This window comes from Lonchura striata, chromosome 36 (assembly GCF_050655825.1).
Source record: "Lonchura striata isolate lonStrDom1 chromosome 36, ASM5065582v1, whole genome shotgun sequence".
Taxonomy (NCBI): Eukaryota; Metazoa; Chordata; class Aves; order Passeriformes; family Estrildidae; genus Lonchura; species Lonchura striata.
Window position 1 is genome coordinate 8,665,867 of NC_140738.1, and position 17,920 is coordinate 8,683,786.

Below are 17,920 nucleotides of genomic sequence, written 5' to 3' on the forward strand. Positions count from 1 at the left end.
ATCCCTGGTCTCTGGGGCCGTGTCAGGTTCTGGGCTGGGTGTCAGGGTGGTTATCCAGGTTAATCTTCCCTTGTCTCTCAGTGCCAAATAGAACAGGGCTAACAGCAACACAGCCCCTGTATGATATCATTGGTATTTGGAGTGGATCTGAGCCCTTCACAAACTGGTGGAGCAGACCCAAAGAGATGGTTAAAGGCTTGGGATAAAATTTCCCCTGGTGTAATTTCCTCACAGTAGGTGCCATTATTAAAGTAACCCCAAAAACACACAGTCAGTGTGTGATAGCTGTGAATCCATGTGCCTGCTTCCCAGAGGAAGTTAAAAATCCATTAATACTTCCCCTAATTCACCCATAAAACAAACCGGAGAACAGCCACAGCAGCCTTGGCTGTAGGAGCCGTGTTTAGATCAGGGCCTGCAAATGGAGAAATGCAGCCATGGTTCCGTGTCACCCAAACCAGGGCAGGCTGGAGCACAGGGTGCCGCTGAACGAGGTTTCTGTAGCAGCACACAGAAATTGGATTACTCAAGAACTGTTATTCTCTTTTTTGTTTCTGTGCCCTCAAGCCGCACGTTGGGTGCCAAAATCTGTCTTGGTTTGCAAAGACAGGAGTCTGCTAAGGAAGGCAGGAGCCTCCCTGAAATGGGGAAAAAAATAAATGTAGAACCCCCTCCCTGTAAATTGCTATAAATTTGAAGTTAAGGGCGACTCTCAGGCAAAAATATGGGAGCAGGAATAACAGTTCTTTATTAGGGAAGAAAATAAAAAGATAAAATAAACAATGCAGTGAACCAACCTCTAACAGATGGCAATTGAATACATCTTGCCTTGCAATCTAGGACACAACTTATTCAGCATGAATCACATCCATTTACCACATGCCCCTTACCCACAGATATTGCCCACCTGAGACTGACATGCCAAAACATTTTTAAAAAATTATGCATTTTTCTTCATAAATAAAATTTAATTAAATTTTAATAAATTATTTTAATTAATTAATTTTAGCTTAATAACAATTAAAATTTTATTTTGCTTATGAATAAAAATATTGATCAATATTTTATTATTTCATTTTAATGCTTGTATAAAAAAATCTCTATATGTGTCTTGTAACCAAAAAATTATTGGTCATTGGATCTAAGTAACACAATTAATTCATTGACCACTATTGGCTATTGATTGGGCACTCGGGGGGCTCGGGCGGGGCTCGCTGGGGCGCGGGGGCTGATGGGAGTTGTAGGCGCGGGTACAATGCAGTGTAACGGGGCCGCGGAGCATCACGGGAGTTCCAGGCACAGCGGCAGCGGCACTCGGTGGGGCGCGGGGCATGACGGGAGATGAAGTCTCGGCTGGAACAGCGCTGTCCGTGCGCCGCGGAGCATGATGGGAGCTGTAGTCCCGGAAGTGGCTCGGATGCGGCGTTTGGGGTCCGGGAAGGCCTCGGGGACACTTTTGCATGGGGCAGATGGGCGGCGGATACTGGGGGGAGCGGGGTGTGTGTGTGTGTGTGCATGCGTGCGTGCGTGACTTGTGCGTGCGTGCGTGAGTGCGTGTGTGTGTGTGTGTGTGTGCGTGCGTGCGTGCGTGCGTGAGTGCGTGCGTGTGTGTGTGTGTGTGTGCGTGTGTGTGCGTGTGTGTGCGTGTGTGTGTGTGTGTGTGTGTGTGTTTGTGGAGCGCGGGGCATGTCGGGCGTTGTAGTCCCGACCCCATGGGACTCTAGTGGTCTGCGTGGCATTATGGTGTGGGAACCCCAGCCTTGTTTTGGGGCCACATGTGGTGGTGAAATTCCTCCTCCAACCCGTGCTTCCAAAGAAAAACTCCGCAGGCTTAGCTGTTCGGTCTCAAGGCAGTTTATTGCTAGTTATCTAACAGATTATGTTCTTGGACTGCAGCTATTTGATCAGTGGCCTGGGTAGAGGCACACACACACCCTGACATCCTCTCTATCTGCTGTCTTCTTCGTCTCTCTCTCCGCCCAGGGTTGCTGCTATCTTTTATAAGATATATTACGTATAACATGTTTACAATTATTCCCCAATACCTACTACCTACGTTGCCAAGTGTTTTTCTACTCTAAACCAATCTGTGAGTGCCAACATCACCAAGAACATGGAGGTAAGGAAGAAGAAGGAAGAAGGATGGGTTCAGCCCACTTTCCTCCATCTTAGAACTTCTGACCCCCATGTACAAAGCGAAAACCCCCCTGTACATGTGCTAAAACCCCCCTGTACAATACTAAAAAAATTTCCCCTCTACTTCGTAACTACTTATACTATACTATCTAACTTTTTGTGATTGCTTGTTCCACCTCCAAAGCTGGTAATTCATTCCATGGCTCAAACTCAAAATCACAGTTGTTTTTCAGCTGTCTGCCAGGGTCTAGAATTCCTCTGACCAAGGCCTGGAACCTCTAAAAATGTCTGAGAGACATTTTGAGTTCCCACATTTAATCATTAGAATAATCATGAGAAACTGTGGTCAGGGACCTAAGAAAGATCACAAGAAACTCATGTCAATGTATATAAAAGAACAATATAAATTTAATAATTAATATATGAGTTATGTAATGATAGAATATAAAATACTTTCAGCTCAAAAGCCATGTTCGAGTCAGATTTGGGTCTGTACACCTGACTCCCAGAGCTCTTCGTAAATCACCTGCATATAATCATATCCCGTGATTATGTGTGTTCCGGAACGCTAACACCAGGGCCAGCGAGGGTGCACTGGGCTGTGGGCAACCCCTGTTCCTGGGCATCCTGAGGGGCTGGAGCAGCCTGGAGGCAGCCTCAGCACAGGGGCTTTGGTCTTACATGGACCAAGATTTCCTTTGGTGCCACGTCCCCGCCCCAGACTACTGTCCTCAGCCCCGGCTAGCTCTCCTGCAGGGTGAGTAGGGCGAGTGGAAGCACCCTCCGCTGTACCCGGCTGGGCTTTGGAGAGTGCTTTGTGGGTCCTGAGGTCGCTGCTGATTCCAACGGCGAGGAAATGAGGAGAGACACTTGTTGGGGGCGAAAATCCGATGTTTATTAAGGTCCTCTGGATCCAACAGCACTGGAGGGGGCCAGCCAACAAGTGCAACTCCAGGGTGCTGGCAACATGTTCCATAGGGAGAGGGAGGGGGGCCGATCAGCCAGTGGGGAACAGACAGGAGTGACTCTGTGGGGATTGATATCTGGGGGATCCAGTGAGAGGGAGACAGGGGAGGGGTCCCAGGACCTCATCCAATCACTCGGTGCCCTGCATGGAAGTTTCCAGAGGTAGAGGAAGGGGCACCGAGTGACAGACAAGGCACTTGGAAGGGGGCAAGGAACTGGCTTGGCATTTTCTAGGGAAACTGACACTTGGGGAAAGGCGGGAAAACTCAGGGAGAAACCAATACAGTATGGGGGGGCACTGGAACAAACCATGACAGAATAAAGATGTAATAAAACATATAAAACCGCAACTCCACAGTTTGGTTAATAAAATTGTTAGAGAGATGCCCCTGCCCCAATTAAGGTGCTAACAAGACCAAATCCAAAGTGGATTTTATTGAACAGTAAATGTGAGGTAGAGAGAGACATGGAAAAAGAAAAGGGGAGAGAGCAAGGGAGTGACAGGGACAGAGATCTCCCCTGGGGTGGGGCAAGTGTGACATTGTCCCCTGTGTGCGTGGCCTTCCCAGGGTGGGGGTTTTACACCCGAGCCAGTTTGGGTAAGGGGGGTGGTGTTCACCCCCCACCCCGAGCAGGGATTGCCTCACTGTTTCAGGTTACAATGTCAGATGTAACCAAAAGTGTTTTCAGTCCCCATCTCCATAAACTGTTATCAACAGGTGGGGCAGTGTTCTTTATCTCTTCCATGGCTCAGCCCTGATAACGCCCTCCAGGGGCCATCCTCTCTTAATGGGCCATTGAGTGTCACTGTAGGACTGATAAAATTCCATCATCCCATTGTGGGATGCTCCGCCCAGGGGGAGGAACCAAGCATTCCTACCTGGATATAATCTCACCATTTGCAACACCAGGACCACCTTGCCTACTGGATTCCCAGAGGACAAGAGCTCCATAAGCACCACTGGACCTTCAGAGGAAGACTAGACCCTTCTACAGGATCACTGCTTTAACAGAATCACGTTCATCACTCCAACCGGGCTGCAGCCACAATTTCATCAGACTGCTACCACCACCCTGATTATCAGGGTGTCAGGTTATATCCTGACTTTGTCAGATTAAGCCAGTGTTTCTCTATTATTGCCTTGATTTTAATTTTTTTATTCAATTGTCATTCTGTCTTAGACTCTCCCTGGTTTGCCTTCAAACCAGTACAAAACTCACTGTGCTTATCCCTTGTTTTCTTCCCAAAACAGGATTTTCCCATCCCCAACCCTTTGCTAGATGGAGAAGGCTATGAGGAAGAGGAAGATGCCCTGGGACACCAAGGCAGGTGAGGAGGAAGTCAGTGCCCCTTCCCCCTCTCTCCTGCTCCATCTCCCAGCTCAGCCTGGCCCCCTGCTGCAGGACAGCCCCGCTGCTGGTGCCCTCCTGCCGGGGACGCACTGGGGGGATCTCCTTGTCCTTCCTTGTTGCACAGAGGCAAATCCCATCCTCTCCTTGTCCTTCCTCCCCCAGAGCAGGAGCTGCGGATGGAGACCAGGAAAGACATATCCCTGCAGCAGAACCTCATGGAAGAAGCCATTTTGAGCAACTCCACAGAACAGGAATCCAACAGGGAGGAAAATCCCTGGAGATCTCACAGGAGGAGGGGCTGCAAGCCCAGCCCAGGATGCTCTGAGGAGGAAAGACCCACTCTGGGCCAGGAAGGTGGGCAGAGCTTCAGCCAGAGCTCGGAGCTGGTGGTCCCTGAGAAGCTTCCTGATGGGGAGAAGTCCTACAAGTGTTTGGAGTGTGGGAAGAGCTTCAGGCAGAGCAACAATCTGAAACGACACCTGATGATCCACACCGGGGAATGGGCCTATGAGTGTGGAGAGTGTGGGAAGGGATTCAGCTGGAGCTCAGAACTCATCAGGCACCAGCGCATCCACACTGGGGAGAGGCCCTATGAGTGTCCCGACTGTCAGAAGAGGTTTCACACCAGCTCTGATCTCCTCAAACACCAGCGGATTCACACGGATGAGAGGCCTTTCCGCTGCCCTGATGTGGGAAGGGCTTCAAGCACAACTCTCACCTTGTCAGGCACCGGCGCATCCACACCGGGGAGAGGCCCTACGAGTGTCCCCTGTGTGGGAAGAGCTTCACCCAGAGCTCTGACTTGACCAAATACCAACGGAGGCACCAGTAAGGGCAACCCTGCGAGTACCCCAACTGCAGGAAGAGCTTCGTGCTCTGCTCCAGCTCCATCCCCCACTGCAGGACCCACATTGGGCACAGGTCTGGTGACCCACATTCCCTGTAATCCATGTTGGGAACAAACCTGGCTGCTTCTCCTGTTGGTTTGGCCCTAATTTTCCTCTGATTCATCTTTATTCTTTAAACACAGACAAAGCAGGGTTAAATTAAAGAAATTGATCAAAAATATCTGAAGTCCCACCATTTCACAGGAGTTTGAGGGGGAATTTAGGATTTGGGGATGGATTCTGTGTGGAGTGCCCCTGTTGCTAAGAGGTAGGAATTTGATCTCACCCTTCTTGTGTTGCTAACAGCTTCTCCCTAGACCCAAACCCTTACTCTACCCCTGGGATACCCTATACAAACCCCACGGCCCTGCCTTTATCCTGCCTTTCGGGGGTAAGAAATGGATTCTGGAACCAAGACCCGTCTCCTTTGTTCCTGCTGCCGGCAGCTGCACCCTCCCTGAACACTCTGAACTCAACTTCTGGAGAATTTGTGGGTTCTGGGGTGATCTTGGGCAGTGTTCTCCATCTCTTTGCACTCCAAAAGCCAAGAGGGATGGATCTGTCACCACAAAACCACTCAACCCCACTGAAAACAACTGAATTTTAACCTATAAAGGCACAATCCCACCTCAAATTGCTTGTTTCCACCTGAAAAAAACTCAATCCTACACAAAGCTCATTCAATTCCACAGCTGCCAGGGTGAGATGGGGTTGGGAGGAGATTGGGAGAAGTGGGATCTCAGTTTGGAGTGGTGGGATGGGGATTGTGTGGGGCTGGGTGGCTGAAATGTATTTGATAGCAAATAAAACTTTCAGAGTTACTGATTTCTGTCCCATTCATTTTCAGTCAATTGTGTTTGCAGAGTGGCTCCTTCTCAGCTGATTAAATTCATATAAAAATCCCTTTTTAAAATCATCTAACTCAAACAATCTAAAACCTAATATCCAAACAAAACCACCCATCTACAATTAAGTTTTTTAAAAATAATTTAACTTTTTTTTGCGTACTTAAGGATGTTATTAAAGTTAAATTATTTGCTTAAAATGTATGATAAATTATAGTGGTGTGTTTTTTTTGTGTTTAGTAAATTTGTAATTTAAAATGTTTTACTAAGGTGTGTTAGATTGTATCTTAGTTTTTTGGATATTTTTTATCTTAAGTCTATTAGATAATGAGTTTAAACTTTCAAAAGGTATTTCTTGGTATATAATTTATTTATTTATATTTATTGGTAATGTTACATTAATAGCCATTGTTGTTTTGGGTTAAATCATTATTGGATTATTGTAAGTAAGAGTTGAAATACTGATGTTTCAATTTTTTTTTCTATTTAATTTTAATTATAATTTATTGATTTTATTATAATTTGTTGAGAGAATAGGAAGGAAATTCAAAGGCAGGAACATTTTTTCCTGGACAGGAACTGGAATTCCAGACCCTGGGAGTGTGTCGTGGTTTAACACAGAAGGAAGACGGTCAAGCCAGTCAGTGATTGGGGTTGGATATTGGCACTTGGGGTGACCAATTGAGGCTGGACACGCCTCTGAGAACACAGAGGGATTAAAAGCAGAATTCCCAGGAGAACTCGCTCTCTCTGGTTCTGGTCAGGGCGCAGTGCAGCCTCTCTCCTGCCCAGCCCGTGGCTGGGTGGGGAGGGGCAGCCCCACAGCCTGACTGAGGTTGGCTGAAGGGTGGAGGGGATGGAACCGGGCTGGCCCCCTGCAGATGGAAGGGTGGAGAAATCTGGGATGTCTGCGTTCCCCCTCCAGAGTCTCTGTGGAGAGAGAGAGAAAGAGACAGCAAGAGCGGGAAGGGGAGTGGGAGGTGCCCAGCGGGGGAGCTGGAGGTCTGGGCAGAGAGCCCGGCCAGCTGGACAGGGAATTTGGACATTTAACCCCTTCTTGGATGATGAAAGCTTTGTGAAACATTATTCCTCCTCGATTTGAAAGAGAAGAAAAGAGACAGTCTGGGGCCTGAGATGTAAGAAGGAGAAATTCTAGGTGGGAGGAGATGATGGAGTGGTTTTTGGCTAGACTTTCCCTTGTTAGCCATAGACTGAACCAATTTTCTCCTCCAGGAGAGAGACTGTATTTTAGGAGGATGCATGGTAAAGCAAGAGACCTGTGTCATGGTTTGACACGGGAAAAGAATTTTTTCTGGAAGGAAGAGGTCAGTTTGGATATTGACCAATTGAAGGTGGACACGCCTCTGAGAACACAGAGGGGTTAAAAGCAAAATTCCTGGAGAACTCACTCTTTTTTTGGTTCTGGTCAGCAGAGAGTGCAGACCTCCCCTGCCCGGCCGTGGCTGGGTGGGGGAGGGGAAGGCCCATGGCCTGACTGAGGTAGGCCCAAAGGTGGAAGGACTGGAACCAAGCTAGCCTCTGCAAATGGAAGGGTGGAAAAAATCTAAGATGTCTCCGTTCTTCCCCCAGAGTTTCTCTCTTGAGAGAGAGAGAGACAGCAGCAGTTTTTGTCAGCAATACACCACGGGGAAGCAAGGTGTCCAGCTGCTGTGATAGTTGCCGGAGTCTGGGCATCGAACCATCCTGGAGAGTTCAGACTTTTAACCCTTCCTTGAGAAATGAAAGCTTTGTAAATTTTCCTTTCCCCTCCTCAGTTTGAAAGAGAAAAAGAGAGACACCTTAGACCCTGGGATGTTAGAAGGAGGAATTCTAGGTGGGAGGGGGACAAGGAGTGGCTTTACCTGGACTTTTTCCATGTTAGCCACAAACTAAACCAATCTTCTCCTCCAAGAAAGACTGTATTTTAGGAGGATGCCAGAACAAAGTCAAGAGACCTGCTTCAGCTGAGAAAAGACAGAAGTGGAGTGAACAGAGAAAAAGTTAGGGGGTTTGTAGTGGTGCCCCTGTCCTCAAAGGAAAGAGAAGAGAAGAGGATCTCTGTTCTTAGACCCCTGGCCCCAGGGGAAAAATGAAAAAATAGGGGGAATTGTGGTCCCAAAAAATAAAAAACTAAACTGTTGTTTTCTCCCCTCTTGGCAGGGCATCCTTAAAAAGAAAAAAATCCTAAAAGCAGTCTGTCCATCCATGCATTAGTGGTAAAAACACTGTGCATGGAAAGGAAAAGGTTCACCATAGCAAACTTTTCTCCGGGCGGTGCCATGTGTGACATGGAAACACAGGATGTAAAGCTGTGTTTTCTTAGGGGGGGTCTGTGGCACAGGAGAGACTCCTGTCACCCTCAAAAAGCTGAATATCGATTGTCTGGAGGGTGGAAACCTGATTGGGGTCCAGATTGTGTCTCACTGTAGTTTGTTAGAGTTAAGTAGCAGAAAGAGAAATGCTATGCAAGGTTTTCATTTGATCTTTGTGTGTTTTTTTTCCTTTTTTTTTTCCTTTTTTTTCCTTTTTTTTTCCTTTTGTAGTAGTAGCTTAATAAAGTTTTTTTTCTGTTATTAAGCTTAAACCTGCTTTACTCTGTTCTAAATTCCACTTCACAGCATTCAAGGAAGAAATCACATTTTCATGGGGGCACTAGCATTGTGCCAGTGTCAAACCATAACAACCTGCTTCAGCAGCTGAGAAAAAGACAAGAGTGGAGTGAATAGAGAAGAGCTGAGGAGGGTTGTGGTGATGCCCCCTGTCTTCAGAGAAGAAGAGAAGATCTCTGTTCTTGGACCCTCGGCCCCAGGGGGAAATGGGGCGGGACTGCGGTCCCAAAAATGAAAAACAGAACTGTTGGTTGTTTTTTTTTTTTTCCCTCTTGGCAAAGCATCCTTGAAAAGAAAAATCCTAAGAGCAGTCTGTCCATGGAGCAGTCTGTCCATGCATGGTGGTGAGAGCACTGGGACATGGAAAGGAGAGTGTCACACTGGCAGATTCTCTCTGGGTGGTGCCATGTGTGACATGGAAACACAAAAGATGGCAGCTGTGTTTCTTGGGGGTCTATGGCACAGGAGAGACTCCTCTTCCCTTGATGGACTGAGTATTGATCCTCTGAAGGGTGGGAAACTGATTGGGGGTCCAAGTTGTGTCTCACTGAGGTTTGTTGGAATTGGGGGGAGTGAAAAGCAGTGTTTTGGAAGGTTTTAATTTTGGATTTAATTTTTCTTTTCTTGCTTTTTTCATTTTATAGTAGTAGTAGATAATAAAGTTTCTCCTTTGTTATTGAGCTTGGCTCTACTCTGCTCTGTTCCTGATTGCATTTCACAGCAATCATTTGTGGGGTTGCATTTTCATGGGGACGCTAGCATTGTGCCAGTGTAAAACCAGGACACAGGGGCCACCTGACAGGTCCAGCTGACCTTGGAATGTTGATGGCTGCCTTTCATCAGCCCCTGGAGAACTGGGGCTCTGTGCTTTCCTTCCTATGGAAAAGAACCATCCATCTTTCCAGGTGCTCATGGCAAAAATGTATACTCCCCCTGAAAAATTTCCTATATGCAAGGGTTCTCCCAGGAAAAAGCTGCCAGGACAGACAGCTCTGGCTGGCCTTGGCCTCTGGTGGTCACCTCTCATCTCAGGGAAGACTTGAGGAAAATATTTGAACAGGTTTGGCAGCTGGAACATAAATGAGTCTCTCATCCTCTGAAGAATTCAGATGCTCTTCTGATAAAATGTGTATTTTTTTTCTCATTGTGCATTATGCATGAAATATAATTTTCAGCAAAAAAAATATTACTCTTATCACTCTCCAGTGTTATCTGACACAAAACACCTCGTCTACATATGGATCCAGGTCATCTGTATAAACAAACACAATAAAGAATCCAGCAGGAATTATTTGTCTCTGCTCCCATCTGTCACATCTCCTCTGGAGCTGGAGGTGCAGCCCGAGCACTTGGGAGGGCTCCGGGGGCCACAGGCTCAGCTCCCACACAGAGAACTTGTGGACCTTGGATGATCTTTCTGCCCCTGCCCGCTCAGCCAGGCTGAGATGGACACTGATGGTTTCTGTGCCAGGCTCTCCCAGCCCAGCCCAGCTCCCTGCCAGCTCTGCCAGCTGCCCTGAGCTCTGGGCAGCACCAAGGGCCTCTCCCCAGCACAGCCCAGCCGGCTCTGGCCCCACAGCTCTGCTCAGCCCAGGCTGCTCTGGGCACTGCCCCACGGCCTCAGCCCCTGCCAAGGGCACAGCAGCAGCTGCAGCTCAGCCAGGACTCAGCCCCACCATGGGGGAAGGGGCTTGGCCAAGGCCAAAGGAGCTCCCTGGCTGCCCTGCTCCCCTCTGCCTGAGGTGCTGAGAGCTCTGCAGCCCCTGCTGCCATCCCATCTGCCCAGGCCAGCACAAGAGCCCTGGCCCTGGGGCCCTCCAGAGCTGCTCCTGCTCCAGGCCCAGGGCCCATCCCAGAGCTGGGGCAGCCACAGAGCTGTGCCCATTTCTGCTCATTGCTGCTGTGATGGGGATGCATCCTCAGCCACTTGGAGGTTCCTGATGAATTTTCCTCTTCTTTCTTGAGCTCTTCAGTTCAGGAATTCACTAAAAAAATTTCAAAACCATTTGTTCAAAACACACAAAGAAGATAAACTGCTGAGAATATCTTATATTTTCATTTCTTCTGTGGTTATATAGACAGATTTTGGAAGTGTCTTCAAAGTGAATAAACTATATTAAAAACAATGCAGAGAGGACTATTTTGTCCTGTTTTCTTTTCCTGTTTATAGATTGATATCAGCAATGTCCAATTGATATTGATCCCCAGCACCTTCTAATGCAGTCTGAACAGATATGAAAATCAAGACTTTTCATGGCTGACAATCAATATTTTGTCCCCACCCCCTCCTCACCATTTCCCTCATTCAACCCCTGGCACTTCTATAGATCAGTAATGATGTGGCCAGCAGGAGCAGGGCAGTGATTCTTCCCCTGTGCTCAGCACTGGTTGTGCAGCACCTCGAGTGGTGTGTCCAGTTTGGGCCCCTGATTTAGGAGGAACATGGAGGGCTGGAGTGTGTCCAGAGAAGTTCAACAAGGCTGGTGAGGGATCTGGAGCACAAATCCTGTGAGGAGTGGCTGAGAGAGTTTGGATTGTTTATCCTGGAGAAGAGGAGGCTCAGGGGAGACATCATCACTCTCTGCAACTCCCTGACAGGAGGATGGATCCAGGTGCGGGTCAGGCTCTTTTCCCAGGGAGCAGTGACAGGTCAGAGGACACAGGGGATGTTTCAGCTGGACATCAGGAAATATTCTTCACACAAAGGGTGACTGGGCATTGGAATGAACTGCCCAGCGAGGTGGGTGAGTCACTGTCCCTAGAAGTGTTTAAGCAAAGACTGGATGTGGCACTCAGTGCCATGGTCTGGGTGACAAGGTGGTGTTGGGTCCCAGGTTGGACTTGATGCTCTCCTAGGCCTTTTCCAGCCTGGTTGATTCTCTGATGATTGTGACACTGCAGGGCCCTGGGGAAGCAAGGGGCCATTGTGACACTGCGGGGCCTGGTGGCACTAAGAGGACCATGGTGACACTGTGTACGACATGGCACCACAGAGCCACGGGGCCATAAGGACACGGTGGGGCTGAATGGAAGCAAGGAGTGCATTGTGACAGTCTGGGTCCTGGTGGGACCACAGAGGCCACTGTGACTCTGCAGGGCCTTCTGGAACCAAGGGGCCATTGTGACACTGTGGGACCAAGGAGAGCATTGCTGCCCTGCCAGACCTCATGGAACCAAGGATCCCCTGTGACACTGCAGGGCCTTGGGGACCACAATGACATTGTGACACTGCAGGGCCCAAGGATCCAAGGGACTTTGTGACACCAAGGGGTCCCATGGAACCAAAGGGACATTGTGACACTGGGAGGCCTCATGGAATCATGGAGACCACTGAGACACTCTGGGGCCTCATGGAACCGTGGTGACACCAAGTTGGCTGGGAGTGTGGATCTGCTGGAGGGTAGGAGGGCTCTGCACAGGGCCCTGAACAGGCTGGATCCAGGGCCCAAATCCAACAAGGTGAGGTTTAACAAGTCCAAGTGCCAAGTCCTGCACTTTGGCCACAAAAACCCCTGCAGTGCTACAGGCTGGGGACAGAGTGGCTGGACAGCAGCCAGGCAGAAAGGGACCTGCAGGGACTGATGGACAGCAGGCTGGACATGAGCCAGCAGTGTGCCCAGGTGGCCAAGAAGGCCAATGGCTCCTGGCCTGGATCAGGAATGGTGTGGCCAGCAGGAGCATAGTGGCTGTGCCAGCACTGCACACAGACATTGCTGTTGCAGCTCCAGAGAAGACAATGGAAGGGCATCTCTGCAGAAAACTCTGCTGGGACATCCTTTAGTTCCTTCAAAGTCACAGGCCCTCATTGACACAGTCTGTGGCCACAGGGAAGGTGGAGAGAAACAAAATGAGAAATGGCACAAGGAATGACATTTCTTTGTGGACAACATTAAAATGTAAAACAATGCAAAAGAACGTCCAAGAGGAAAACAGCAAGAAGTACCAAAGATAATTTTTATTACAAGTGATACTCAGAAATTGGCCAGCAGTTTAATGTTCCTGAAAGCATCCAGTCATCAGTGTCCACACTGCAGCCTTGAGCTCCTGGTTCCTCAGGCTGTAGATGAGGGGGTTCAGGGTTGGAGGCACCACCGAGTACAGAACTGACACTGACAGATCCAGGGATGGGGAGGACATCGAGGGGGGCTTCAGGTGAGCAAACATGATAGTGCTGGTGAACAGAGAGACCACAGCCAGGTGAGGGAGGCAGGTGGAAAAAGCTTTGTGCCGTCCCTGCTCATTGGGGATCCTCATCACAGCCCTGAAGATCTGCACATAGGAGAAAACAATGAATGCAAAAGAACCAAATCCAAGAGACACAGTAACAGTAATGATCCCAAGTTCCCTGAGGTAGGATTTGGAGCAGGAGAGTTTGAGGATCTGGGGGATATCACAGAAGAACTGGCCCAGGGCATTGCCATGGCACAAGGGCAGGGAAAATGTATTGGCAGTGTGCAGCAGAGCATTGAGAAAGGCACTGGCCCAGGCAGCTGCTGCCATGTGGGCACAAGCTCTGCTGCCCAGGAGGGTCCCGTAGTGCAGGGGTTTGCAGATGGACACGTAGCGGTCATAGCACATGATGGTCAGCAGGAAATACTCTGATCCAGTGAAGAAGACAAGGAAAAAGAGCTGAGCAGCACATCCTGTGTAGGAGATGTTCCTGGTGTTCCAGAGGGAATTGTGCATGGCTTTGGGGACAGTGGTGCAGATGGAGCCCAGGTCGCTGAGGGCCAGGTTGAGCAGGAAGAAGAACATGGGCGTGTGCAGGTGGTGGCCGCAGGCTACGGCGCTGATGATGAGGCCGTTGCCCAGGAGGGCAGCCAGGGAGATGCCCAGGAAGAGGCAGAAGTGCAGGAGCTGCAGCTGCCGCATGTCTGCCAGTGCCAGCAGGAGGAAGTGGCTGATGGAGCTGCTGTTGGACATTTGCTGTGGCTGCACATGGGCACCTGTTCATGGAGAAAGGACAGGGACAAGTCAGGAGAGGCTGCTTGGAGCCAAATCTGGGCCATTCCCTGCAGCCTGTCCTGCTAGGACTCACCCACCCTTGTTCCTGCTCTGGGAAAACCTTCACCCAGGTCCCTGCCTGAGCTCCAGTTGTGCTGGCTGAGTGCGCCAGGAGCAGCCAGGGCTGTGTGTGGGGGCTCTCAAGGAGCCATCCCTGCCCTGCTGCCCTGGGTTTGTGGCCATGTAGCAGAGGGACAAGGCTGGATATTCAGGATTTGTCACGGGAATCACTCCTAATGCAGAAAAGCTTGGTACCATCTGCACTCCCAGATCAAAAGGATTGGAGGAGTTGGTTTTATGAATTGTTTTCCTACCCACTCACCATTGCAGGCTCTCTGAGGTCAGAAATCCCCAGCATTCCTGCTGCACTCAGAGTTTGGCACTGAGAGATGTGAGAGGCAAAGGATTCCCTGTGGCTGAGAGAAGGTGAGGGGCTGGATGGGCTTGTTCCCCCAACACTGCTCTGCTCAGCCCCCTCTGCTTCCCTGAGCATCTCCCTGGGCCTGGACATCCCCTCCTGAGAGGTGCCTTGTCCCTGCCAGCGCTCACAGAGCCCATCCCACCCTGTGTGCCCTGGGCCCAGCCCTACAGAAACCTGCCTGTGTGCAGGGCCCTGGCTAGGGCAGGCTCTGTGTGCAGCTGGGCAAGGGCAGCTCAGGAGAGCCCTGCTGGGCCCTGCAGAGGTGATGCTGCTGCTGCCCAGGGCTGAGGAGTGGCTGAAGGCCCTTTGGGAGGCTCCCAGCAGAGACACTGACCAGCCAAAGTCACAGTTCTGGAGTCTCTGGACATGTTCAAACATTCCTTTGATGATCCTGTGTGTCCCTTTCAACTCAGAATGTTCTATGATTCTGGGATTACAATTCCTGTTCTGCTTCTCTCATGCCCCTGTTGTCTATAATCAAAAGAGGAAAAAAAAAAAAATAAAACCCCTTGCAACGGTGTTAGAAGACTACAGTAAAAAACAGACCTTTATTGGAAGCTTCCAAGTGTCCCCAGGGGACACCCAGTCCTTGATTTCAACAATTTATTAAGGTTAATTAATTAGGGTATTTAATAGGAACATCCAATAGGAGATTCAGTTGCCCCAGTTACCCTTCCCAGGCTCAAACCATTGGAGTAGGTCCAAGGGTTTCTATGCCTTTACTTTTTGTTGTGACTGCTCACATTTTGGTCAAAAACCAAAATGTTGTTCTCGTAGGTCCTCTTCCTGATAATAAGACTATGCAGTATTTCAGGAATGTATTTAGACAGTCAATTTATTGTACTAAAATCTAAGAGAAAGGTAGGAAACATACTAGTGTCAGCAAAGATTACAGTTACATAAGTACATAATAGTAGTTTGATAAAGCTAATTAAGAGTTTAATGGAGCTAAGTAAGGATTATAGTTTTATAATTATAAAATAGTAACTTAAAGAGCTACAGTATATGAAAAATGTATAAAAAGCAAAAATCTTTTTGTCACCACCCCAACATTCCCATCCTGCATCAAGCAGGAAATAGAAAACACCCTCAGGAAAGCTCCTGACCTTTTCAGCAATCCCAGGCTTACCTTCTTTGGGAAGTGTCCTCCGAAGCTGTGCCCAGGCTGGTCTGGAGCTGGGAGCAGCCCTGCCCCAGCCAGCCCCTCTCAGCAGCAGCACCTGCCCTGCTCAGGGTGGCTCCTTCCCCCCACAGCTCCTGGCCAGCGCTGGGAGCAGCTCCAGGGCCGGCTGAGAGCTGTCCCTGGCAGGCAGCAGAGTCCCTGGCCCAGCACAGCGCCCTGGGCTGCAGGACCCTGCTCTGCAGGACAGCCCTGGGCACCCCTGGCTGCTCTGCACAGGAGATGAGCAGAGAATGCACTCACGGGGTCTGTGGGCATTGGCATGTTCCAGCTTTAGGAGATCTCTCCAGGAGCTGCAGCTGCATTGTCCTGCAGCCAGAGGTTCCTGTGCCAAGGGCTGGCAGTGATTCTGCCCCAGGCACTTCTCAGCCCCTTCCCAGCCCTGACTGATTGAAGCTCTCTGTGCCTCTGTGCTGTGCCCGGGCTGGCTGCAGGCAGTGCCCCAGCTCTGCTGGGCTGGGAGAAGAGCTGCTCAGCAAGAGAAATGTGCTTTTGAAGCTCTGCTTGGTTACCAGGATCTCCCGCTGTGCCAGGAGCCCGGCCCAGCTCAGCAGCACAGACACAGCACAAGGACTTTAATGACCCTCTGGGGCTTTGTGCTCAGGCCCTGAACATCAGGCCCTGAGGGGGAGCTGCAGAAACCTCTCCAGAACTCCAAGTCAGAATCCAACTCCAAAGTTTCTTGGACTTTTAATGGGTCCCACTGAGGGACACGACTGAGAAAGTGTCCCCAGGCCCCAGGCAGAGCAGAGAACTGGAGGCACTGATGACAGGAGGGGACAAAGAGAAGCCAAGTCTTGGTGCCCTGGGGCACAGCAGGGTCTGTGCCACCAAGGGCTGTGAGGAGACACCTTGTCCTGAGGCCCTGGGGCCTCCTGGCACAGCCCCAGCCAGGCTGGGCACTGTCAGCCCCTGGTGCTGCCCTCAGCATCCTCCCCTAGCCCACATCCCAGTGGCCTCAAGGATCTGCTGGAAGGAGTCCTTGGGGAGCCTTGGTCAGGAATGGCCCTGGGGGCTCCTTCATGCTCCCAGGGACTGCAGGTTTTTCAAAGGACTTTGGCTTTTGCTTTGGCCTTGGAGTCTCTGAGAGGTTTCTGCAATCATGGCCTCCAATTATCTGCTGTAATTAGTCCCTGGAGAGGCTTTGTCAGGAACAACACTCAGTGGGGCCCATTAATGCTTCAAGGTACTTCAGTTCTTTTAAGGTACTTGGTGTTTCCCTTTTGCTACAGACTCTGTGAGAGGTTTGTGCAATCATGGCCCCAATTATCTGCTTTAATGAGTCCCTTGAGAGCTTTGTACTGACACTCAGTGGGGCTCATGAATACTTTAAGACTCTTAACTTTTGTAAGGTACTTTGGATTTTCCTTTCCACATTGAGAGTTCTTTGTGCCATTTTCAGTCTCTGAGAGGTTTTTGTGCCATCCTGGCCTCCAGTTCTCTTCTCCAAGGAGTCCATGAAGAGCCTGTGGTATAGATGGACCTTTGTGGTTCCCAATAATGCTTTAGACTCCAACCACTTTGGGGTTTTCCTTTGACTTTGACTCCTGGAAAGGTTTGTGCAATCTCCTCTCAGGCCCTGAGGTTCCAGGGCTCAGCTCCAAATGCACCACGGGGCTCATTAGGATCAAGCCAGTCCTGACAAACCATGGCTTTGCCTTGATTTCCCTCTGCTCTCATGCAGTTCATGAGAAGTTTTCTGTAGTGGTTTTGGCTTGCCAATTTGTGATTTCTCAGCCAATGCATCAATTAGTGCGGTGAGTTCAGTGTTGGCTAATTACCAGTGCACTCACTAGAATATACTTATTCATTTACTGCTGTGAGATAGGAGTAGGAGAAAAGAAAATGGGATGAAAACTTTAAAAGTGTATAAAGAAAAGTTTATTAACAGTAACTAAAAGAAAGAGTAGTAAGAATCATAACAAAACTTTCACAACACTTCCTCTCTTCATACAACTTTTTCTTTCTCTTTGAGAATATATGGACACAAAACCTAAAATTTTGAGTCAGTTTACCACTTCTAGAATTGTCTTTCTTCATTTCACCTAAGGAGAGGAGTCTCTCTTTCTTGCTATGGAGACTCCTCCATAAGAAAACAGTTCTCTTGGGGCTCTCAATTTCCACGAATAGCAGCCACTTGGAAAAATGAAAATTGTGAAATCCCTGCCATTTTTTCACAGCTTTTCCCACAGCTGTGATTATGGGCCATGTCAACTTATGGGGTATTAGCTTAAAGATGAGCTGTTTAAGACCAATATTTTCTTCTTCTGTTTCTGAAATCATCTTCATGTCTGGGAACAGAGGTCTTCTTCTCTCCCTGAGGGCACAGGGTCTCATCACACTGCTCTCTTCCAATGTTCAAGCTTCTCATGGGATCACAGCTACTGCAACATTTGCTCACTTTAGCATGGAGGCCTTTGCAGAAACAAGACATCTCCCCATACTTTTCAATGCCTTATAGGGAAAAAGAGAGTCTGATGTATCAATGACATCCTTCTCTACAGCTTTTCCAGAGGATT

The 17,920-nt window shown here is 49.2% G+C and overlaps 1 protein-coding gene and 1 pseudogene across 1 annotated transcript; one reads left to right on the top strand and one right to left on the bottom strand.

The window, feature by feature from the left end:
• Window positions 1-5,287, top strand: part of LOC144248770 (uncharacterized) — an 89,859-nt pseudogene extending 84,572 nt beyond the window's left edge.
• Window positions 5,288-12,225: 6,938 nt separating this feature from the next.
• Window positions 12,226-13,719, bottom strand: LOC146764114 (olfactory receptor 14A16-like). The gene has a single exon (XM_085565596.1). The coding sequence runs from the start codon at window positions 13,717-13,719 to the stop codon at window positions 12,787-12,789; it is 933 nt and encodes a 310-aa protein (XP_085421722.1). The 3' UTR covers window positions 12,226-12,786.
• Between the last annotated feature and the right edge of the window lie 4,201 nt (window positions 13,720-17,920).

Bases quoted from the DNA above. Each gene is read 5' to 3' on its own strand.
- LOC146764114 (XM_085565596.1), bottom strand. From the start codon at position 13,719: ATGTCCAACAGCAGCTCCATCAGCCACTTCCTCCTGCTGGCACTGGCA.